Here is a 23775-nt window from a genome sequence, read left to right on the forward strand (position 1 = left end):
TTTAGATCACTTACATAAAGAGATCGAGATATTTTGTCTGTCCCACAATCTTACCTACAACAAAGGGGTGATCAAGCTTTCGCAGTGGCTGGCCTTAAACTATTGAACAACCTACCATGATGTATTAGACCTGTCACATTTGTTTGTTCTGCAATAAACCAGAAGGTCCGAAATTTTTCATTCGATTTTATTCTGCCACCTCTAGCACACATTCAGTCTAATATGACATGATCTATAGTCTGACTTGCTTTTATGTTTGATGTTTGCATTAAACCTCTGCAATCCCTGTGACTAGTGTAATAGTTATATGATTTTAATAATAAGTACAATGACATTGATAATGATGGATATGATTTTTACCACTGTAACATATGCACTAAAACACCATATTGCAAATGTTGCACATGTTGTGAAAAATGATTAGTGATTATAGAATTATGTATCTTAACGCTAAACAGTTTTTTGCTGATATATTATGCAGTGTTATCAGGTAAGACATTTTCAATATAGCAATATTATTAAACATAAATGAAACTGTGGTGTGGCACGTAGCATTTTAACCTCACAGGTCCAAAAGGGCTCAATTTAATCCTGTGCTTGGGTTACTGCCTGTACAGGTTTCTTCTGGGTTTACGAGTTTCCTCCAACCTCCCAAAAACATGCAAGTAGGTGGTCTGGTAAGTATGGCCCTAGAGTTGAATCACCTAGTGTGTTTGGGAGCGGCAGCCCATCATGCCTTGTTTTTCTTCAGATTAAATTAGACCGTAACACTGAGAAAGATAAAATGGCTCCTGAAATCATAGATTACAGCATAATAATTTTAGGAAAAAGGCACAAGAGCAACACTAACAAACAAAAAGCAAGGTAAGCTGATTTTATGTATTTGAAGCAAATTCATGAACATGATCTGATTTGTGTTAATGCATACGTGCTACTTGATAAACCCAATTAGTTTCATTGTGTTAAGTCATTATTAATTAGTGTTGTCTTGCTGTTATTAAATTATTATTATTATATCTGTTATTAAAAGGAAGGCTGAACCAGACCTCAGTCCACTCCAAAATTGTTATGTGCTTTGAGAGTTGTAGATTTACTTTACATTATTTACATTTCATGAGAGCAGAGGAGCCTCAAGGAAGGAAGAGGAGTTTCCGCATGCAATGTTTGTAATCATTTACTTAAAATTGATTATGTCAGCTGCTTTCCTGTTTGCATCCCATCTTGCCCCCTGTAAAGAGAGGTGGCGTACTGTGTTGACATAACGTTTGAAAGGTAGTATGCGGTTTGTGAGACAGCCGGCGCCTAATTCCTCTTCCTGGTATGCTGGTTTTGTACAGTAGCTCCATTCTCCATGGAGAGCATGATTGAGTTAGAGGAGCGTGAGTCCCGGCTGATGGCGGCTCCTGCGCGGAGCGATCATGTGGCGGTGCTGCTCGGTGATGTGCTGCACGTTTGGGGGGGTTTACAGGTGAGACGCATCACACCTGGACTTTTTGAATTGTATATCTGTCCACTGTAAACGTTAGAAAGGGATGCCAAAAGTCCCCAAAAATGTCGTGTCAGTGCAATCGAGTGTTTTTATTTCCTATTCGAAAACGTTTCTTCTTGTTATGTTGTATGTATTTGCTTTTAATGAATGCCTAAGTTTCCCGATTCGCTGTTGTCAGTATGCGGATGGAGACGAAGTGGTGTTACCGAGTGATGAGATTTGGCTCTACGATCTGGAAAGTGGAATCTGGTGAGATGGAAAACACACCTTTTAAAATTTGTAGCAGCTTGAAAATCTTATATCATTACTTAATCCGAAGTATGGATTTTACTGAGACACCAGTTTTGCACTGAATGCAGTCAGATCTTTAAATGCCACCTAGAAAATTCAGTCTTTCAGACTGGTTATTTAGAAAATGTTTCATTAAGCTTCATAACACATTAACTTCATACATAAGCTGTGGCTTGCATGACTTTTGTACAGCTGTGTGAACAGTGTATATGCCACTGAAAGGCAATAACAACACAACACAAACAAAAATTTTCCCCTAAGATTTCCCTATCTCTCTGTCTTTCTTATCCCCGGGTGTGTGTGTGTGTGTGTGTGTGTGTGTGTGTGTGTTCACAAGGGCTCGCAAGGGAATGGGTGGAGAGTTGCCTCCTTTGCTTTCTCAGACCTGTGGCTCACTTCTCAATGGTATGCTTTATGTCTTTGGAGGCAGAGACAGTGATGACTACACCAACCAGGTGAGCTTTTCAATGCCGGGGGTGGTGTCAGCATTGCCCGAGAGGAGGACAGCTGACTAAGACAGCACCTTATTATAAAAGTGGTCTGACACGTTTTCCAAGGCCAGATTGATAATAGAAAGAGGACAGAATGCTTTTGTGCACTACCCGTTATGCTACATGCTTTAATTTCAGTCAAATATAAAAACAGCTAAGGAATGTAAGAAAGGAATGATAACAATTACACCAGACCAACCAGTTGTTAAAAAAACAAAACAAAACAAAAACAAAAAAACCAAGCCGACATAGTAATACATACAGCACGTTGTTTCATGAAGATTGTTTTCATTTTGTTTGTCTTTTTAAAATTGATAACCATTTTTGAAAATCTTTGTAGATGTATTGCGTAGACTTGCGAGATGGAAAATACACCTGGAGGAAACTGAGTGCTTGTGTAGGAACCCCTCCCACACCGAGAGACCGACAATCCTGCTGGGTCTACAAGGACAGGTGGTGCAAGGACTCCAAGCAAACCATACTTCACTTGGGATTTGCATTCAGATATACGTATACTCAAAAGCATATAGGGATGTGGTCATCTTACATTTCATAGAAGTTTGACTGTTATTTGTTTTCAAACACACAGACACAATTCTGCCTTTGATTAAAAACAAAGCTAAATAAGATTCTAACTGTCTAGTCTGTTGTTTAAGTTTAATAATCAGCTGAGAGATGATCCCAAAGAACAATACAATGTAGTGACCCTTCCCTGATAGAGTCAACCAATTACAGGAAAGAAGAAATGTATCCTTTATTGACTACAGCAAAAATCAAATGCCTAGTAGCCACTCAACTACATCTACTTATTCTGTTTAGAGTATATAGACTTATAATTGTATCCTTGTAATATTTATCTAGGCTGATCTATTTTGGTGGATATGGATGGAAAACGGTTCAAGAGATCAACAACTACAAACATTTCACAGTAGATGAGACATCATGGGTAAGGAGGAACACTGATTCTAGCAATGAATGGATCCGAGTACTTGAAATACCGCATGATTCTACTAAATGTATTTGATTGGAGACATCTCACTTTTTTAATTAGGTGACAAATGGCCGTGTACTTTTCCGCTTTTGGGGTTGGAATAATGAAGTTCATGTATTTGAACCTGATTCAGCCACATGGACTGAACCAAAATCGCAGGTAATGGCTCCCAAGCCAGCAAATACATTACAATTGATATTACATTATTACAAATTATTTATTATGTACTTATCTGTTATTGTTTGTCTTTGGCAGGGCTGTCTACCTGCTCCAAGGGCTTCCCATGCAAGTGCTACTCTTGGTAGCAAAGGATACATCTGTGGTGGCTTGGTAAGTGTATTGTAAAATCACAAATCAATTCTTCACTTATTACATTTTTAATTAAAGATTTTTTTAAATATTAATCCTTATACTAATTTGGTAGTTACATGCCAGTGTGGATTTTACATGTTGGCTAAAGACAATACATTTCATCATGAGTACTAGTTACAAAAAATCTCATGTTTATTCAGGAAACACAGACTATAGACATCCACTGTTTAGACCTGACTACATGGACATGGACACATATGTGAGTACTGTCTTCTCTCTTAAATTTACAGCTGTAGTTCAGGAATATTCTGGAATTTATAATCTGAATAATGAATTTTTTTGCAACAACAAAACAAAAGCTATAAAAACTGCAGAAATCTAAATAGATGTAACTTTACTAGCATTCAAGGTTATCAGCAAACTGGTGGTAGCAGATGTGTATCTTCTTCTGTTCACAATCTGGCCACTGTAACTCCTGCATGTCTCAGCAGGTCACGTCTGCCTGTCTAATTTCTTTTACACTCTTAACACTGAATTTAGTTTTATAGGGATAAGAGCTCCATTCAAATGTTCTGTCATAATTTTGTCAGTCTGAGATTTTTTTGTAATGAAAAATCTTTTCTAATGAACAAAGCAATTGACTAATTTTGCTGTCTCAAAGTAAACAACATGAGTGACCTTCAAGGTTAATACACACATTGAAACCTCAGTTTGTGCTAGATTGCACAATAAAACATTGGGAAAAGTGTAAGAAAATAGCTTCTTTTATAGGAATTCTCAAATTGCAAAAATCTATCCATCATGTCTTTCTCAACCTAATACACCTAATTACATATTTTATATATTTTTGCTGCAATTCCTAATAATTGCCCATAAGGTCATAAATGAGTTTCAAGTAAATAATGTTTGTTGTTCTTTCCCCATTATTAAAACCAGCTCTGTATGCTATAGATAAAGGCTTGGTTGAAAAATCAGAAGTAGTCTTTAAACAGTAAAATAGAAAAAAATCAACATTATTGTAATACATGTTCCTGAGCATTTTATTTGAAATGCTATAGTAATACTTGCTAAATTGTTAACATCGATATTGGCATGTAAATCATTAATTGGCCACATTATGTGGTTTTGGACAAGCTAAATGCAACAAAAAAAGAACTTTCATACATTTCTTCACCATTGTGAACCATTCGAAAGGGAAGAGGACTAAAAATACACTTCTATTGTATGAGTGATGTTACATATGGCTCAGCAGAAGGACCACAAATGTCAATATGTGCGCCACATATACTATTTGCATACAGCTTTTGCCTTGCACAGAGAAAAATGAATGAGTCACTTGTAAAATTCACAAAAGGATAGAAATTTTAACGTTTCCCTGTTTTAATGTCAGCTTAGGTGTCTGTAGTTAGTCTAGAAATAGACGTTGTAGGATTTTGAACCTTTTTAAAATTTAATCTACATGACCTTTGCTTTAATCTATGCTTAGTTGAAAAAAGAAAATTCCAAAAGGTTAGTGTTATACATATGTATAACAAAGGGAATTCAGATACACTTTGGCATTTGGGCAAAAGACCATAAGGACCGAAGTTCTTTGCTTACATTCTGGGCTTCAAGCTGTGCTCGAGGACCCCAGGACTGTGTTATGAAAGATGCAATGCATTTCTTTGTTTGTGTCCTCAGTGAGCCATTGGCCCCTCCCCTCCCGATCGGACGTTCTCTGCACACGCTCACCCCCACTTCACACAACATGCTGTTCCTCTTCGGTGGCCTCAGCATATCTGGGCAGGTTCTCAGTAAGTTCAAAGTTGAAAGGCAAAACTCCTGGGTTGTGACGCTAATATTTTTGGTAACTGGGTAATTAATTCCTGTTCAGGTGATGGCTGGGAATTTGACCCTATAACAAAAGAATGGAGAGAGAGGCCGCATCCATACAAAAATAAACCCAGGTATGAAAGATAGAACATACACAAGCTATCAGTGTTTAGAGCTAGAGTGCTGACACTGTTCATAGGCTCTGTCCAAAAATGTTAATATTAAAAGGTTCAAATATTATATTGTTGAAGGTAAAGATGTTTGCATAGCGTACACATCAGAAAGCCATATCCAATCACGTCCTATGCACTATATGTGAAATCTACATAGGAGCCTATGATAAACAGCATCTCTACTGTAAAATGTGTTAATAGAATCCCCCCCTTGTGGGACCCCCAAGGACTTGCAGCATAACTTAAAAATTGGGTTGATGAAAGGCTTTTATCTTGTCACATATACATTACAGCACAATGAAATTCCTTCTTTGCATATCCCAGTGGTGTAAAGAGGTGTGGTGGTCAGCCTTGATGCAGCAAGTCTGGAACACAGCGGGATGAGGGCCATGCTTGTTTGAAGTGACATGGCCATGGATTTTAATTTGTAAAATAACAAACTTTCCTCAGGTTGTGGCATTCAGCAGTACAAGGGAAGGACAACGATGTAGTGGTGTACGGAGGAAGCAAAGACTACATCTTAGTCATGGATTCGGTATAAATATTTTTCTATTATACATTTTCTTTTACTGGGAATCGGCAGTAAAAAACAATCAGTACTACATCAGAGTAATACGATTATCAGATGAAAGAGAAAATACATCACAAGCAAAATGATTAAAAGGGAATGAATCACAAGGGACAGTTTTAGTGTAGGGTAAAAAAAAAGAGTGAGCACTTTCTGATATGGAAATCAAGTTGGATGAAAGATGGCACAATAAAAAAAAAGAAAAAAAAAAAAGAAAAACAATTCAGCAGCCCAAAGTCCAGTTTCCATTAATAAGGCACCATATTATTGAGAGGCCTGGACTGTTTACTTCCTGTGAGTCAAGCTATTTATAGTTACATATTATAGTTTACTTGGGTTCACTTGGTTTTTATTTTTATTGTCCTATAGTCGAATCAAAACCTTTCTGTGTCAGACATTTGTTTGAAATATGAGGAAGGTGTTGTAGATAGATAAAGTCTAACTCTCAATTTGGACTATGACCAATCAACCCTCATCAGCTATTACATTCTGACGACTGCTGCACTTTTGTCACCTAAAGGTTTGTGCACGCAGCAGCAGAAGGCACTGTATTATGCAACAGGTTATACTGGGACTTACGATTTTCATTAAAAATGCTCTCTGCTTTACATTACAGCTTTAATTTAACCCATGACATTCAACATTAACTGAAACTAATTTCTTCACTCAGGTCGCAGTGCTCAGATCTCCCTCACAGAGTCACTGTGGGGATGTGCTTGTGTTTCAGAGCCAGCCTTATTCACTCACCAGGTAGGTTTAAATCACTGGACTCCAACTATGCAACACTCATGTTACCCTGGATACTAAAAAACCCAACCAAGACCATTTTTCGCTGACTGACATATACACATTCAAAGATATTAAAAAAAGAAATATAAAGATATAAAATAAAAGATCATCAGCACCTGCAGTGTTTTAACATCTTGACCCAGTATGCACTAGAATTAAGCATGCTTTAATAAACTTTTTGGAAGTGTTTGGTCATAAAATTTTTCTTGTCATAGATTATGCGAGGACTGCATAGGAACACATGGATCTCTTTTACGGCAGAAGGTGTCCTCTTTACCACCCAGAGTTCAAGAGATTCTTCTCAAGAGGATGTCATTCTTCAAAACAGAAATGCAGGAGCAGAGTGTTTATACATGAGCTTGCCAACAAGTGTGCACTATCCGCTCAATCATGCGAGAATTTCTGCTCCACTAACGTTCCTTTGTTCCAGAAGGACTACAACACACATTTATCTTTTTTGTTATACAACAGGTTATTAGATATTAATAATGTACAGACCTATAGAAGTGCCTTCAAAACCCTATGGAATATATGTGTGTATATATAATATATAGAGAGTTGCCTTATTTTTAAAAGATCTTTAAATACTCTTTGCATAAAGATAGGTTATTTATGCTTCTTAACCAGACAGCATCTGTTTGACAGTGGGGTAGATTTATGAATCATAATTAATATTAATCATTGGGTATACATTTATACATGTGAAACACTAAACAGAATATTCAAAGAGCGGTTTACATTAAGAATTACTTCATATCCTCTTAAAAGGGTTTCTTTTCTAAGAGACAGACATTTTTAGGGCTATATATTTATCATGTGCTTGTACATTGGAACTCTATAAAGCATACACACCTCCTTTAACTGGTTTAATCATAAGTTTATTATTGAATATATTCAAGAATTGGAATGCTTTCTTACAAAATAACAATGGAATGATATGTCACATTTATGCCAATATATACTAATAAAACCTGGAATTTTCTTCTTCTTTCATGGTGGCATATTTAAGAAATTACTGTACCATATCTAATCTTTTTTTTTTCTTATATAAAACCATAATAATTTTTGGTATTTTTCCCGCAAAGTGCATAAAAAAGATCTCCAAAGGGCTTTACCCTCCCAACTGCAGCGCTTGACATGACAAGCTCATGATTAAGACAATGATTGAGCGAGGAGTGCTGAGTCACCCATCTAACCGTTCAGCTGACTAAAACTGCATATCCCAGCAGCCACTGCAGCACCTAACTTTCTAGATACAAATAATCCTTACAGACATGACAACTCAATCTCAGTCTCATTTCGCCAGTGTCTTTGAAGCTGAAGGTAGAATACAATCTGAGCTATAATTTTCAGCACAAGGGCAAAGCAATGCACAAAACCAACACTGCTCATATGAGAAAAGAAGAAGTAAATAAAATTGAAAAAGGAAAAAAAATAAAATAATGCTCATTCAGCTGATAGGAACTTTTTTTTTCTTCCAAGCATACTAGCATTATGTCTAACAAAGCTAAAGCTTAGATGCCTGATCAAGTTTCTTTCGCATTTAATTAAGAACATGTTAAACCAATAGTGAAATTAACTGGGAGGGAGGTAAAGAAAATTTAAATGAAGATGGCACCAGGGTCGTTCCAAATGTACATCCCTTCCTCCTGTATCCTTCTACTTCTCCAATCATATAGCCTCCACGTAGTTGGCAGGTAGCATGCCCTGCTGGCCTGTGCGTTCCACACGGCCAAACATCCATCCCTCATCTATCTGCTGCACGTCCATGATCACGTCTCCATCAGCAAACGAAACCTCATCCTCGTCGGCTGCTGCATAGTCGTAGATTGCTCTGTAGCGTTTCTGCACACACACACACACAAGCACTGGTTCAGCTATTTGCAGTGTGATTTTAACACATATTGACTTTAATGTTTCGTTATAAAGTACTGCCAGGTTAAACCACTAAAGGACTATACATGATGTGCAAATTAGAAACACCGCATACACACCTGACCTGCAAATATCTAACCAGCTACATCTATTTATATCCATCTTAGCTAACATTTTGTCCTTCCCTAAAATCAGCCGAGTTGACAAACTAGCTTTGTTTGCAATTTCTCTGGTTTTTAATAATTTGCATACCAAACAGGTTTGGGCAGTTCTTTTAGTTATATTTCTCATCATGAACAAAAATTACAGTAAGCTAAGCCCAACACAGGCTCTTGAGGTAAAGATATATTATTGTCTCTGAATGTGTGTGAATGTATGGAACCCTATGGCGGACTGCTGAGCCATCGTGTGCTTGTTCCTGTCTGACATTTAGTATTTTTTCAGCATAACATGTGGTGCAATTCCTCACCCCGCCACTAGGAGGTGGTGGAGCTGCTGCAGAGCGAGCAGGTTGGGGCTCATAGTTGTAATTCTGAGGACTGGTTGGGCTTGTAGGCTGGAAAGCTATGCATGAACAAAAAAGAATAATGCAAAGGTATTAGACCAAGCAGGCACAATCATTATGATAAGAGAAATGGGAAATGAAAAAGGGAGAACTGCAGCTATGCAATTTTTAGGTACCTTTGTTAGCATTGCTCTCAGCGGGCAGAGCCTCACCTCCCATTCGGCCCTTTTCAAACTCCTCATGATACTTGATCTGATGTATGGCACATGACAAACAGCAACACAAACAAAAACACACACCCACACAGAAGGCTACATTACAATAATGAACTTCAAACACAAGATGTCAGTGGCTGCCACTGTGTGGCCACTTGGGCTGGTTTAAGAAGCCTTGAACATACAAGCAGAGGAAATTACACCTTAACTCCTGCCGTGTGAGCTTACTCAATTTTATTTATTATATGTATAGCAGTTTTAATAATGGAGACTTAATGGAAATTAGTTAAATTTATTTTCCTGTTGCTTAGAAACAAGTCATAACATAAGATCATGAAGCACATAGAAAAGAATGAAAGACAGGTAGCAGTAGATAATGACATAAAAAATTCAACATTTAAATTATTTTGAGTCTCGCACAAAACATAAAGCAGTGAAACAACTTGTAGACAGATGGGAAGGATAGGAAGTGGAGCTCGGGACAGGGAGGGGAGGGAGGAGTCTGAAACGGAGTGAAACGTGCGTCAACATGTCTTCCAGCTTTAAGTCATATGCAATAGTTTTTGACTGTGTGAAAATCTCAAATCTAAAGTAAAAAAAGTTCTTTGCCAGTTTGGCATCTTACATTGCTAATCTGGTCCTGGGATTTCTTGATTCTTTGCAGCTCTGGTGTGTCAGCCACCACGCTGAAGCCTTTCCCTTTGTTCTTCTCAAATTCCTCTTTATAGAGCACCTATAGGGGATGATGCACATGAAAGAAACAGAGAGAATTACTCATTTTACAGTTGCTACACTTCTTTAAACACCTAGTGCAAAAAACTAACTCACTCTCAAAGTAACTTGAAGTTTATTTCAGGTTGCTTAGTGACTTAGTGACTAACAAGACAATGGACAAACTTTTGAAAGGTCAAACTATAAATAATGATGTGTGGTTAACATGAAATATTGTGGTTTATGAGGTAAAAAAAATACCTCTGACATACACACACACACACACACACACACACACACACACACACACACACACACACACACCCTCTTGTGCTTTGCCTCAATTCATTCTCCACAAACATTGCTCATGTGCATGCCTGCAAGCACGTTCACACAGACACACACACACGCGAATAATCTTGAATTACAGCCTTTGAGGTATTTAGTGTATTACTATATCTGAGAAATGTCTATAGTCAAACCTCGATACTCAAAAAAGATTTTTAATTGTTCAAGGTTTTGTTCAACAGCTGCATGTTTTTTTACTAAAATAAAACATCCCCACAGTGTCAAATTATTATTATTTTTTTTTCTATGCCACATATTTCTAATAAAGGGATGAAGCACCAATTACAAGCTCAAAGGCAGCACACGGGATGTTCACCAAATGGTGGTCCTTGCATTAAGAAAGGATCTAAAACATGATCTGAAAATACCCCACACTCCACCACAACACAAAACAGCTTGAAAAACAGATGAAAACCCTCCCCCAACCAAACAGGATTAAAATACAAAAGCCATGGTGTCAGTATATTTAATAGTTCCACCTTTTACACCGAACTTACAAAAGGCAGTGTAATGGCAAACAAAAGTGACAGTGTCTGCAGTGGCCTTTACAATCAGACCTGGCAGTTTCAGTTCGGGTGTAATTTACTGCTGGATAAACAGAATGCAATCTCCAGACTCTCTTGACGGAGCTCTGTTCTGCTAGAGATTTTCACTTCGAATGGATTATGCTATAATGACCACACTCTGGTAGCATGCTAGTGAACAGCACGTGTCACAGATAAATTATTAATAAAAACATGCAACCTTGTTGGGTTACCGTGGGCAGTTTGTGAATTGGTTAGCCTTTACATGGGCATGTGCAGAGTTGCAGACAAAGGCATCTGTCACCAAACAGGCCAAGCATCACCATACAAGTTGACCCAAACTGAAACACCGCATTGGCACCCCAACTCACAAGCGATCTAAACTGATCTGAAAAAGGGAGAGGGGGATTGTAACACGCATACATTCATATGGCTGACGTTCCACAGATCAACATCCCCATCCCCCTTTCTTTACTTCTTCATCGTCCCGGAAATTCCCCATAAAGCGTCCAAGCGTGCTGACCCAGAGGGCCTGCTGCACTCCCACAGCCTGTAAACAAAGCCCCTAAATAGAGAGAAAGAAATGAAAGACCCCCTCTGCCACACAACTATGCTAAAAATGATGAGTAATGCCACTGCTATGAGGGCTATGCTTGCTTTGTGACAGTACCAGTACAGTGTTTATGTGCTTTTAATGGCTTGCATTGTTAATAAATGTTTCTGCATATATATATTTTTCAATCAAGGCTAAGGATTTGCACTAATCCACACAGTCCATCCTTACGTCCGTTCAATTCATCATTGTGACTGGTCAGATAGTTATATAATAATATTCCCTGCTCATATCTATAAGTACTGCACAGAACTGTCAGTCATCACATCATCTGTATATGTTGCACACACTATGGCTGCTATATACTGTACAAAGTTTTATAGTAAACTCTCTAATCATACCTGACACACAATACTGTCATTTGCACTACCCTGCACTCTCACACTTTATGTACATTACTGATCTGTATCCCTATTTAATACCCACACTGTCTATACTGTCTCACATTGTCTGTATTGTCTTGTATAGTCTGTTTTTGTCTTGTCTTGTCTGTTTTGTCATGTATAGGTTTAATTTATGTCTGTACTTTTGAGAGTCACTAACAGCTGGAACCAAATTCCTTGTGTGCGTCAACACACTTGGCCAATAAACCTGATTCTGATTCTGATATTAATGCACCAGTTGTATTGTGTTTTCGTTTCTTGTAACAACTTATTTACAAATAAATTGTACGACACCTACAAAATATAAGGCTAACTGTATGCAGATTAACGAAGTAGAATTGCTTATATGCAACGCTTTCTGTAGTGATGTGTTTATTTGACATTTATGGAAAGGAGTCTCCAGTGTGAATGATGTGCAATGTTGAAAATCTTCAAGACAGGGCCTTTTTTGCCTTTATGAGAAAGCAAAAAAGAAAATATGACAAAGAAAGAAAAACTGTCTGTTGTTGGAATAGTTATTTGTAGCTGTTATAATGAAAGCTATAACAGGAACTAATGTGTCTTGAGGACCTTGACTACACACCATCAGATATGTCATATACATCAGGGGGGAAAAAAAAAAATTACAATTGTGTGCAAACCGCATAGGAAAACAAATCCACTTGTGTTTTAGGCCAAACAACCATTGCATTAATCATTCTTTAACAACATCATGCCCTGTAATGTTTTCATACATATTTAAAATTCTGCATCTGTACATTAATGTAATCAAGTCAAGTCAAGTCAAGTTTATTTGTATAGCGCTTTTCACAACAGACATTGTCTCAAAGCATCGTTAATTACTGCGTTAACTCCATATAGCTTTGAAAACTAGTTTTCAGAACCCAATAGTCAGATACCAAAGTCTTTATCAAGGTCTGAAATCACTCGCTATTAAGTCCAAATAAATAAGCCCATGTTTAAGACGTGGTTTTGTTTAAATAGAAGGAAATGTTAAGCCATGTCTATTCATTTTTTTGATAGGACAAGGGACAAAGAAACAGAAAGGTCACAGGGAAACAGGAAAAAGAGGGTGGGGTGGGAGAAAAGCCTGGGGAAAGGTGGGGAAATGGAACGAACGTGGCACAGAACAAGAGCAGATGGTGCTTGTACCATCTACATGGGGAGTGTGACCTCACAGGAAGATCACTAGATATTAACATGTGTATGTTAGGGTCACTTATAGATCTTGCGCATGCTGTTCAATGTTTACTATAATCACTAATGTGTTTTAAATTTTTTTCTTAGTTGACACACTCAGATCTGCCGGACTGTAATACACACAGACCTTACTGTACTCATTTGGAAAGGTCAGTGACTGCCTTTTACAGGCATCAGGTGGTGTGTGCGTGTGTGTGTGTGCGTCTGTATTCTGGATGGTGTGGAGAGTCCGTCTGTTGTAGACTGTTGCCAAGGGGATCCAATTGTCATGACAGCAGGACCTGCTGATCAGTGAGCCATAGAGCGGAGGACGGCCAGAAAGTATTAGAGAAAAGGAAAGAACTTAAAACTGATTAAACAGTTTTAAGCATAGCCAATGCCACTGGATTTGCTGGAAGTGGTTGTCAGGAAGTAGACATGTGGTATTACGGATAGGCGAGGAGGCAGGAAGGGCGAGGTAAAACAAAAAGGATGGGCACTAAGGTTCAAATACCTGGCTTTGCATCTTGCTCTGCTGAGCAAGCCGAAGGTTCTCTGGAGTATCGGCCACACTGGTGAATCCCGTCTTAGGGTAGTGCCTGGAAATAAAAGGATACAAAATAAGAAAACTGCACTCTACTTACTCCAAATGTATATATATATATATATATATATATATATATATATATATATATATATATATATATAAAAAAAAGCAAGGCCACAGTAAAAGAACTGACAGGATAAAATAAAGGCTACAAAGGGGAAAGTGGATATAAATGTGTTTTGCAGCTAAAGACCTGCTTGGACATGTCAGTCACTGCCTTCTACACGTCCTTCTCCAATGGAATTTAGGAGAAAGGGTGGAGATAATTGTCATAATGCTCAGAAACCATTCAGACCCTTAAGGATGAACTCATACTCACCACACAGAGAAAGATTGAAAACCATAAGCCTTGTGATACAGTCAAACCTACTTGAAATTAATGCTTACTCAACTCAGCTTGTATAAAAATAATGGTCCAAATTTCTGTGAAAGTGTCTCATACAGTAACAACATGTCACAACACTGCTTCCTTTAAACTCAGTTTCATCAGCTTTCAGTGCAGACCTGTGGGAGTGACTGAGAGTTTGGACAGCATTTAGTAGCATTCTTGTCTCAGTGTCCAGCTGGGAGGAGGAGTTTGGTCTTCATTCCCAAATGAATCCCACATATTTGCACAAGAGAAAAAGGGAGCATGCATTTCTGCAAACATTCGAGTGCTATAATCGGATTCAAATTATGGTGTTGTGAAGTTGCTCTATATCTAAATTTGCCATTATACCCAAATCAAAATCTCTCTTAAGGTTAGGCAAAGTGATCTTAAGTGATATTAATATTTTGACTTAGTATGTCCAAATAAATTGTAGTATGTTTTCAGAATGTTTTTTTTTTTTAAATATTTATTAATTAAATGTCTGTGTATTATATAAGAAAGCATTGTATAGCGTATCTGTCGTAAGTCCCACTCTCCCTATATTTTCTACAATTTACTAATTTTTTGTTTGTGTCCATGTGTAAACATGTTCTTGTCCTGGTTTAACCTCACGGCCACAAAAATTTGGATTGGTAAGCAAACTACATGAGCACAAAGCCCTTATTCACGAACCATTCAGCTCAGGTTAAATTAAATAGCAGGGATGCGGAAACTGCATTCAGGGGTAACGTTGACATGTTGCATAGCTCCAAGCAACAGTTTCAGGCCAAAGGCTAGGTTCTAGAGGAACATGGGCAGCTAGGGGGGAGGAGGATACAAGTTTGCACATAAGGTCCCTTTCTTGTATACAGAGCCAAACAGACAGGCCGGTTCTGAAATAATGAACTCTCTGTCCATTGTCTCGACACACTATTTTGACAGAAACAGTGTCAAAATATTCAGATGAAGAAAGAGCCTGAATCTAAATTGGATCAGAGGGAAATGAGGTCAGATTAAACCTTATCTAAATAAAGCCCACTGCTTCTTAGATTGAAATCAAGAATGCTGTGTGTCACTTTCTTAAAAATGGTGAATAAATAAATGGCCACATGACTCATACCCAGAGTCAAAGTGCATTTTTCTACAATCAGTTATTAGAACCCCAATATGCTGGTTTAACTAAAGCTATAATGAATGTTTAGTGTTTAAACACCTCAACGCATAGGTTATGTGTTATGGGATTTACCTTCGGTAAAGCTGTCAACACTGGCAACAAAATATAATAGCGGGCTCTTACATCATTACAAACTTGTCTTTTAGGCATACTAGTGACAAAACAAATGACTTATCTGTCAAAAAAGGCACAAAGCTGTGTGGTTTATAAAAAATGTCTATCTTAAGCATACGATAAACACTGAAAATGAATTTTAAATAGTGACAGCACAATTTACAATACGCTTGTATGCGAAAATGCTCACACTTGTTGTTTTCTACTGGCTCGAAAGTCTGAAGTTTCCAAATTCACAGGTCAAAACAAGACCTAAGTAAACTTGGCACCAAACAAAAGGAACAGCAAATGTGTATTTACTATTAAACATTCTCTCCTTGCCAGCGAACTACCTTTCCTAATGACTTCATTTTATTCACGTTCGGACCCACTGCTGTTTCACCAACATATCCTTTCCTAACCACGGCATGTTCCCAAGATGAATGTAAAAAACTACCCAGAAAGCCAAGTAACTGGGCACAAAATGGTCGTTGTGCAGGTTGGTGCAGAAGTGAGATTGGCAACTGCGGGAAGAACCTTGTGAACTATCTATTTTAACACTTCCATGTGAAAGTAGAATTCAGGTGTTCTAGTCAAACACCTTATTATAAATGGTTTGTATATAACTTGGAGGAGTAACGGATAAAATAATACCAGAGTGGTTTAGCCTGAATGAAATGAATCTAACGCCGGTGTAGCGAGTTATGTTTGTGCAGGCTGAGGTGATAACTGACCTCCAACCAAACACATGCCATAGTGTTTTTCACTGTAAAGTGATGTAATAGTGAAATGAGATGTGTGCATATTTGCATGTTAAACAAAATTTACTTTGATCGCATGACTTAATGACACCCACAAACTCTGCATTGTTGTCCAGTGACAAAACAGGCAACTCCCACACATCTACTCTCTGATGTGAGAATTACGCTCAGCACACTGAAACTCAAGGATCTTGCTTTTGCTTGTATGTAACCTCTCACCATACCATTACAGATACTGGGTCGTACTGACGTACAAATACAAGAGATAAAAAAGAAAAGTGCGATCCTTCCCAGAAAATGTTTCTCCAGCATTTCAGGGAGGAACGACAGATTGAGCACACACCCTCAGGAGACACAAGAGCAGGTAGAACAATGAACGCATGAAAGGGTAAAAGTAGTGAGAGCTTACTGGCTGCAGTAGGGTTTCTTTTCGAATCCTTTGTAGTTCTTCATGTTTAGAGTCATTTTGCAGACCTCGCAGCTGAAACATCCTTTGTGCCAATACTGTAACACACAAAATACAGAACAGAGGTTTGGAAACCTGTCTGATATCAACACAAAACACTGTATATATGTTAATGATTGTTATGATTAACCCGTTAAGATAAGAATGTGACCATTAGATAGGAGCATTAAGAGCTTTAGTTCAAACATTGTTTTCAAACATTCCAACTTTTGACCTGTGGTCAATATTCTTTATTTTTACTTATATGTGTCCACTGAAATGGGTGATAGTGTCTCATATCTTTAGTATTTGCAAGATTTCTCAATCTCAAACGTCTTTTGACCTCACCAGCATCACCAATATATAGAGTCATCTATTATAAACTTTCAGGTTCCATAAAAATAATCTTCAAACTAAACAGGCATCAACATGCAGAATATTTTGACCCATAATAGACCCAAATACAGGTAAGGCAATCATTCTGAGCCATGTAGCAGTATGTAAAGTAGGGCTGCCTAAATTCAGGCCACTGCAGAGGAAGTGGAATATAAAGAAACATACATCAGTCTGATGTTTGAGACCATTGTATGTACAGACCACAAAATTACCTCAGTGAATGCCTTTTTTTTACATTCACACAGATGTATTATTCACTGCCCCAAAATACACTCAAGGTCAGAACAGAAACATACGAATGTGGAAAGTCCCTAAAGTAAGATGCAATGACTACTTGATATAACTTAAAAACAAGTGCATTCCCATTTTGTGCAGAATTGTTCTCTCAAATTGTCATATTTCAACATTAGCTTCCTCTGTTTTTCCTGAATTCATGTGACTTATATTGACGTCACAAGTTATCGGTCATTTACCTATCAGACATTTATTACCATACTATTACCACAGAGAAATACAGCCCTAAAGCCATAACGTTCATGCCAACTCGTATACGTTTTTTAATCTTTCTCAAATCTGTTCATTGTCTGACACTTACTTGGTCCAACTTTAGAATGTTTCCTACTTGCTGCCTCTTGTAACTTCTCTCTAACCTGACTTCCTCTTTTTTTTTTTTTTCTTGTTGTCGTCTACATTCAAATGCGACAGCAACTTGCAAAGACATGACTGTAGAAAATTTGCCCATGAGCCGTTGCTCTTCAACCCAGTGCTGCAACACTCAGACCTTTTACGTCTATCACACACAACTCATCCAGCACTGACTCACTCTTATGTGATCTTCCCGAGATGCTGCTGCACACCTCCACAAGCCCTTCACGCAACCTTATGCACAGAACACACCAAAACTGAAAAGCAACAAACATACTAAGAAAAGGATGTGCTATAAAGAAACAAAAAAAAACCTGTAATCGCAGGCTTAAAGTCGGTATCAGTTTATATTCTGAGAAATGCAGAATGTTGTGTCTTGTGGTTAGAAACAGGGATTTAAAAAAAAAAAAAAATTACAGGCATGAAATAACCAAATTTTGGTTGGAAACTATCTGGTGGACCTATGCAAACTATAGCTCTGATGGAAGTGGATTATACCCCATATGGTTGCATTGCCCCTGGTTTGGGCCCACCACAGTAGCTAACACACAAATCTAGTGCTGCCAATGACAACGCCCACATTTTTCTTCAACACAAGGCGCCTTGATGAATAATGCATGCAAAAGTAATTGCACCTAAGTTATTGTGCATTTCGGCCACCATTTCTGTGCATCTTTTTTTTTTAGTTTGTTTCGTCGCTTTAGGATGTGATCTGTGCAAAAACAATCTTGTAACACAAAAAGGTGTTACGCAGTGTCTCCTTTTGTGTGAGACTCACATTCAGAAATGTGCACTTCAACAGGAAGCGAGTGCTCAAGTTGCAAAGTGAAGCCAAAAACTCGGACCGACATGGCCATCAGCTCTTTATTGGACAGGACACGAGAAGTTTTATTTTATGGCCAAACATCTCAAATATATGACAGGCTTCATTAGCATTTTATTACACATTCTAGACTAATAACTTCCAAATATGTGGGCATGAGAAATGCTTACTGCTGCCAGCCCAGCTGGACCTGGTATATGTCACACGGGAAAACAGGAAGGAGAAATGACATAGAGATTGTCCTTGGTTTCCATTTTTTGTTTTAGTAAACATGAGAAAGTGAAAGCATTGCTCACCTTGTCAAGGCAGTTTACTTTTTCCGTGGGATAGACAATCTTGTTACATCTGCTACACGAGGGATTCATGGTGATCTGCCTGGGCTTTTTTTTTTTCCTTTGTAACAGATGAAAGGTTCAGTGAAGTCTTCAGCGCCCTGAACACGCCGCGGGCCGGAACTGATCACTTCTTAACCCACTGAAAGGCTGATGTTCAACGTGGTCAAATGCAATCGACTCGGCGCGTAACTATAAAACCTCTCGCTGCTAAACGACGCGCGGGCACGTACCGCCCTTCGTGCACGCGCTTCTAGAGGAATAAATGGGAGGCGCTTTCGAAGGACGTGGTGGGTGGAGCGCGCAAAGCCGCCAGAAAGCGCTCCAAAGACCATATAAGGACTAAGAACGGGTAAAAGCCAAGAAGTGAAGTAGCAGCGTGTGCGTAACTGGATGGTAACGTATGCGTCACCTGTAACAAGCTGATAGTCATAAAAAAGCTAGAAGGAGGTGTTTTTACACATTGATGGTCCTGATGACATGATAGAAGTTAGAAATTAAAAATCACATCTATAATCAAAAAACAAGATCAGCCTGATCAGGTGTATGGGCAATTCAGGTACAATAGGGCATTTTGTGCCACATTTTTCTTAAGTGAACATTAAAAACTTTTATTTTGGAACTGCTAAAAATGATTTATTCCATTATTATGACCTCATATAATAGGGTGTGGTCATCCTCAGACAGGAAGCTGGCCTCGAAATCTTGGCTGACGCTTGCGTGCTTTGTCAAGCGAGTGTATGACTCACACACACACATTTTGTATTTTTCAATTAATGAAATGTTCAAATTGTCCCAAACTGTGAAACAAAAAGGGCTTCATGTAGTCACTCACTATAAGATTAACAAAAACACCCCTTCCCCCTCAGCCAAATAAATAAATAAATAAATACGTCCTGGTCAGACGAGTAACACGGACGTGTCCACTAGAGGGCAAAACAATAAAATAAAAAAAGAAAAAGAAAATAAAGGATATAAAAGAAAATAAAGACCGCAGTAGAAAATGACCGATAACACTGAGGAACAACTGCACATCTGTGCACACCTGGATCATGTCTTCTGTGGAGTTTGAAGGAGCAAGGACTTGCTCATTATTCCTTAGAATTATTTGCACAAATGTTTGTTTATATGAAAACAAGAACTGTGTCTGAAATGCAATGCCGATTAGTAAATATGAACTATGAAAAGCTACAGCTGTTGTGATCCCACACCTCTGCATGTACAAAGTTTGCTTTTTTAATGACGTCGTGTTACCTGATCCTTCGCTCGTGCACGCTGTTTGCAGCAGTAAAATGCTACTCGATCGCCACCTGTTGTCAGTCTTTGAAATATTAGTTGTTTTGTAATATAAAATATGCACACTTTCCTAAATAGTATATGAAAAATCAACCTTCAACTATCAGTTAAAACGTAGCCGTAATTGTTTTAATAATGTTTTAGCACTTCCGTTGATTTGTTCGAGATAAGTATTAGTAGTAGTATTTCGTCGGCACTGCATGTGGGGGTATAGCTCAGTGGTAGAGCATTTGACTGCAGATCAAGAGGTCCCCGGTTCAAATCCGGGTGCCCCCTCATTTTCTGAACAAGGGGCTTAAAAATTTCATTAATCGCATTTCAACATTATTTGATTTAATCCTATGAATATGTGGTCAGTAAAATTCAATAGTTTAAATATACAGAGAAAACAAGTAAATACAATCAAATCAGTTGTCCATTAATGTACAGCATATCAGGACTGCTGCTATCAATTATTTTAGTAATCGAGTAGGCTAACGAATATTCCATCGATAAATCGGCTAAGTACTTTTTCTTTATTAAAGAACAAAACTAAATAAAATAAAGAAAACTTCTTCTTCTTCTTCTTCTTTCGGCTGCTCCCATTAGGGGTCGCCACAGCGGATCATCCGTCTCCATACCACCCTGTCCTCTATATCTGCCTCTTTTACACCAACTACCTGCATGTCTTCCCTCACCACATCCATGAACCTCCTCCTTGGCCTTCCTCTTTTCCTCCTACCTGGTGGCTCCATCTTCAGCATTTTTCTACCAATATAATTCATGTCCCTTCTCTGCACATGTCCAAACCATCTCAATCTCGCCTCCCTCACCTTGTCACCAAAACATCCTACATGTGCTGTCCCTCTAATAAACTCATTTCTAATCTTGTCCATCCTCGTCACTCCCCACTCCCCTTCTCTCCATCGCATATCTCCACCTCTCCAGGCTCTTCTCAACCTGCTCTCTACTCTCACCACAAATCACAATATCATCTGCAAACATCATAGTCCAGGGAGACTCCTGTCAGACCTCGTCCGTCAACCTGTCCATCACCACTGCAAACAGGAAAGGGCTCAGGGCCGATCCTTGATGCAGTCCAACCTTCACCCTGAACCAGTCTGTCGTACCTACTGCACACTTTACTGCCGTCACACTGTCCTCATACATGTCCTGCACCACCCTCACATACTTCTCTGACACACCTGACTTACTCATACAATACCACAACTCCTCTCTCGGCACCCTATCGTACGCTTTCTCTAAATCCACAAATACACAATGCAGCTCCTTCTGTCCTTCTCTATACTTCTCCATCAACATCCTCAAAGCAAATAAGGCATCTGTGGTGCTCTTCCTCGGCATGAAACCATACTGTTGCTCACAGATGGTCACCTCTTCTCTCAGCCTGGCTTCCACTACTCTTTCCCATAACTTCATGGTGTGACTGATCAACTTAATTCCCCTGTAGTTACTGCAGGTCTGCACATCTCCCTTATGCTTAAAGATCGGAACCAGCACACTCCTTCTCCATTCCTCAGGCATCCTCTCCCCTTCCAGAATCCTGTTAAACAATCTGGTTAAAAACTCCACTGCCATCTCTCCTAAACATCTCCAGGCTTCTACCGGTATGTCATCTGGTCCAACCGACTTTCCATTCTTCATCCTCTTAATCGCTGCTCTCACTTCCTCCTTACTAATCCTATCTACATCCTGCTTCACCAACTCCACCTCCTCCAACCTTCTCTCTCTCTGATTTTCGTCATTCATCAGCTGCTCAAAATACTCCCTCCATCTTCTCAACACACTCTCCTCACTAGTCAACACATTTCCCTCTCCATCCTTTATTGCTCTAACTTGCAGTACATCCTTCCCAGCTCGGTCCCTCTGCTTGGCCAATCGGTATAAATCCTTTTCTCCTTCCTTAGTGTCCAACCTCTTATACAGTTCCTCATATGCCTTTTCCTTGGCTTTCGCCACATCCCTTTTAACCTGCTGCCGCAGCTCCTTGTACTCCTGCCTACTTTTCTCATCACTCTGTCGATACCACTTCTGTTTTGCCAATCTCTTTCCCCTAATGCTCTCCTGCACTTCCTCATTCCACCACCACGTCTCCTTGTCTTGCTTTCTATTTCCAGATGTCACACCAAGTACTTTTCTAGCTGCCTCCCTCATCACTCCTGCAGTAGTTGCCCAATCATCCGGCACCTCTTCACCACCACCAAGCCCCTGTCTGACCTCTTCCCTGAACCTCACACTACACTCTTCCTCCTTCAGTTTCCACCATCTTATTCTTCTTTCAAACCTTACTTTCCTCCTCTTCTTCTTCGCCTCCAAAACCATCCTACAGACCACCATCCGATGCTGTCTAGCTACACTGTCCCCCGCCAACACCTTACAGTCTCCAATCTCCTTCAGGTTGCATCTCCTACACAGAAGATAATCCACCTGTGTGCACCTTCCTCCACTCTTATACGTCACCCTATGATCCTCCTTCTTCTTAAAATACGTGTTCACCACTGCCATTTCCATTCTTTTAGCAAAATCTACCACCATCTGCCCTTCCACATTCCTCTCCTTAAAACCATACCTACCCATCACCTCCTCATCACCTCTGTTCCCTTCACCTACATGGCCATTAAAGTCTGCCCCAATCACCAATCGTTCTTTTCTAGGTACACCATCTACCACTTCATCTAATTCACTCCAGAATCTTTCTTTCTCCTCCATCTCACAGCCAACTTGTGGAGCATAGGCACTGATGACATTTATCATCATCCCTTCAACTTCCACCTTCACGATCATCACCCTATCAGAAACTCTCTTCACCTCCACTACACTCTTACTGTACTCTTCCTTCAGAATCACCCCTACACCATTTCTCTTCCCATCCACACCATGATAAAACAGTTTAAACCCACCTCCAATGTTCCTGGCCTTACTCCCTTTCCACTTGGTCTCCTGAACACACAACACATCTACCTTTCTCCTCTCCATCATATCAGCTATCTCTCTCCCTTTACCCGTCATAGTTCCAACATTTAAAGTACCAACCCGAATCTCTACTCTCCTACACTGCTCCTTTTCCTGCCGTCTCTGTAGACGCCTTCCTCCTCTCCTTCTCCTCCTTCGGCCAACAGTAGCCCAATTTCCACCGGTACCCTGTCGGCTAACGATACCTGTGGCGGTCGTTGTTAACCCGGGCCTCGACCGATCCGGTATAAAATTCTCATTTGTGATCCGCATATTTGATTTGGCACATGTTTTACGCTGGATGCCCTTCCTAACGCAACCCTCCCCATTTACCCGGGCTTGGCACCGGCACTAAGAGTACACTGGTTTGTGCCCCCCTAATGGCTGGGTTAAATAAAATAAAGAAAACAAGATGTATTAAAATGAACAAGTAATGAGTTTTTCTTTTTTTTTATAAAAAATTTTTTTTGACTGCTACATGTGGGGGTATAGCTCAGTGGTAGAGCATTTGACTGCAGATCAAGAGGTCCCTGGTTCAAATCTGGGTGCCCCCTCATTTTCTGAACTTCTTCTTCTGGCTGCTCCTATTAGGGGTCGTCACAGCGGATCATCTGTCTCCATACCCCGCCTGTC

The 23775-nt window shown here is 39.2% G+C and overlaps 2 protein-coding genes across 6 annotated transcripts; one reads left to right on the forward strand and one right to left on the reverse strand.

Moving 5' to 3' along the window:
* The first annotated feature begins 682 nt into the window (after positions 1-682).
* Positions 683-7904, forward strand: LOC310734406 (kelch domain-containing protein 1). Of its 4 annotated transcripts, XM_083556342.1 has the most exons (15): positions 683-864; positions 1124-1162; positions 1338-1468; positions 1668-1738; positions 2118-2235; positions 2612-2724; positions 3133-3217; positions 3323-3421; positions 3518-3592; positions 3775-3833; positions 5255-5367; positions 5448-5520; positions 6010-6094; positions 6798-6877; positions 7132-7904. In XM_083556342.1, the coding sequence occupies exons 2-15, from the start codon at positions 1156-1158 to the stop codon at positions 7271-7273; spliced, it is 1251 nt and encodes a 416-aa protein (XP_083412468.1). In that variant the 5' UTR covers positions 683-864; positions 1124-1155; the 3' UTR covers positions 7274-7904. The 4 variants fall into 4 exon arrangements, with proteins under 4 accessions (XP_083412468.1, XP_083412471.1, XP_083412469.1 ...); XM_083556345.1 differs by lacking the exon at positions 1124-1162 and having other exon boundaries at positions 1341-1468; XM_083556343.1 differs by lacking the exon at positions 1124-1162 and having other exon boundaries at positions 684-864.
* Positions 7773-20207, reverse strand: LOC310734408 (LIM and SH3 domain protein 1-like). Of its 2 annotated transcripts, XM_083556348.1 has the most exons (8): positions 20149-20178; positions 18859-19236; positions 16663-16757; positions 13784-13868; positions 10137-10244; positions 9473-9548; positions 9261-9355; positions 7773-8761 (listed from the first exon to the last, which is right to left on the reverse strand). In XM_083556348.1, the coding sequence occupies exons 2-8, from the start codon at positions 18925-18927 to the stop codon at positions 8588-8590; spliced, it is 702 nt and encodes a 233-aa protein (XP_083412474.1). In that variant the 5' UTR covers positions 18928-19236; positions 20149-20178; the 3' UTR covers positions 7773-8587. The 2 variants fall into 2 exon arrangements, with proteins under 2 accessions (XP_083412474.1, XP_083412473.1); XM_083556347.1 differs by having other exon boundaries at positions 18859-20207.
* Positions 20208-23775: the final 3568 nt, after the last annotated feature.

Source organism: Silurus aristotelis (assembly GCF_946808225.1).
Source record: "Silurus aristotelis genome assembly, chromosome: 12".
Classification (NCBI taxonomy): Eukaryota; Metazoa; Chordata; class Actinopteri; order Siluriformes; family Siluridae; genus Silurus; species Silurus aristotelis.

What these genes read in the sequence shown, in the direction of transcription:
- LOC310734408 (XM_083556347.1), bottom strand. Translation starts at nt 18,927, where the DNA reads ATGAATCCCTCGTGTAGCAGATGTAACAAGATTGTCTATCCCACGGAA. An exon ending in AAGTAAACTGCCTTGACAAG is followed by an intron (nt 16,758 to 18,858) that starts GTGAGCAATGCT and finishes TGTGTGTTACAG; the next exon opens with TATTGGCACAAAGGATGTTT. An exon ending in CCCAGGACCAGATTAGCAAT is followed by an intron (nt 9,549 to 10,136) that starts GTAAGATGCCAA and finishes GCCATACATCAG; the next exon opens with ATCAAGTATCATGAGGAGTT.
- LOC310734406 (XM_083556342.1), top strand. An exon ending in CAGTAGATGAGACATCATGG is followed by an intron (nt 3,218 to 3,322) that starts GTAAGGAGGAAC and finishes TTTTTTAATTAG; the next exon opens with GTGACAAATGGCCGTGTACT. An exon ending in CCATACAAAAATAAACCCAG is followed by an intron (nt 5,521 to 6,009) that starts GTATGAAAGATA and finishes AACTTTCCTCAG; the next exon opens with GTTGTGGCATTCAGCAGTAC.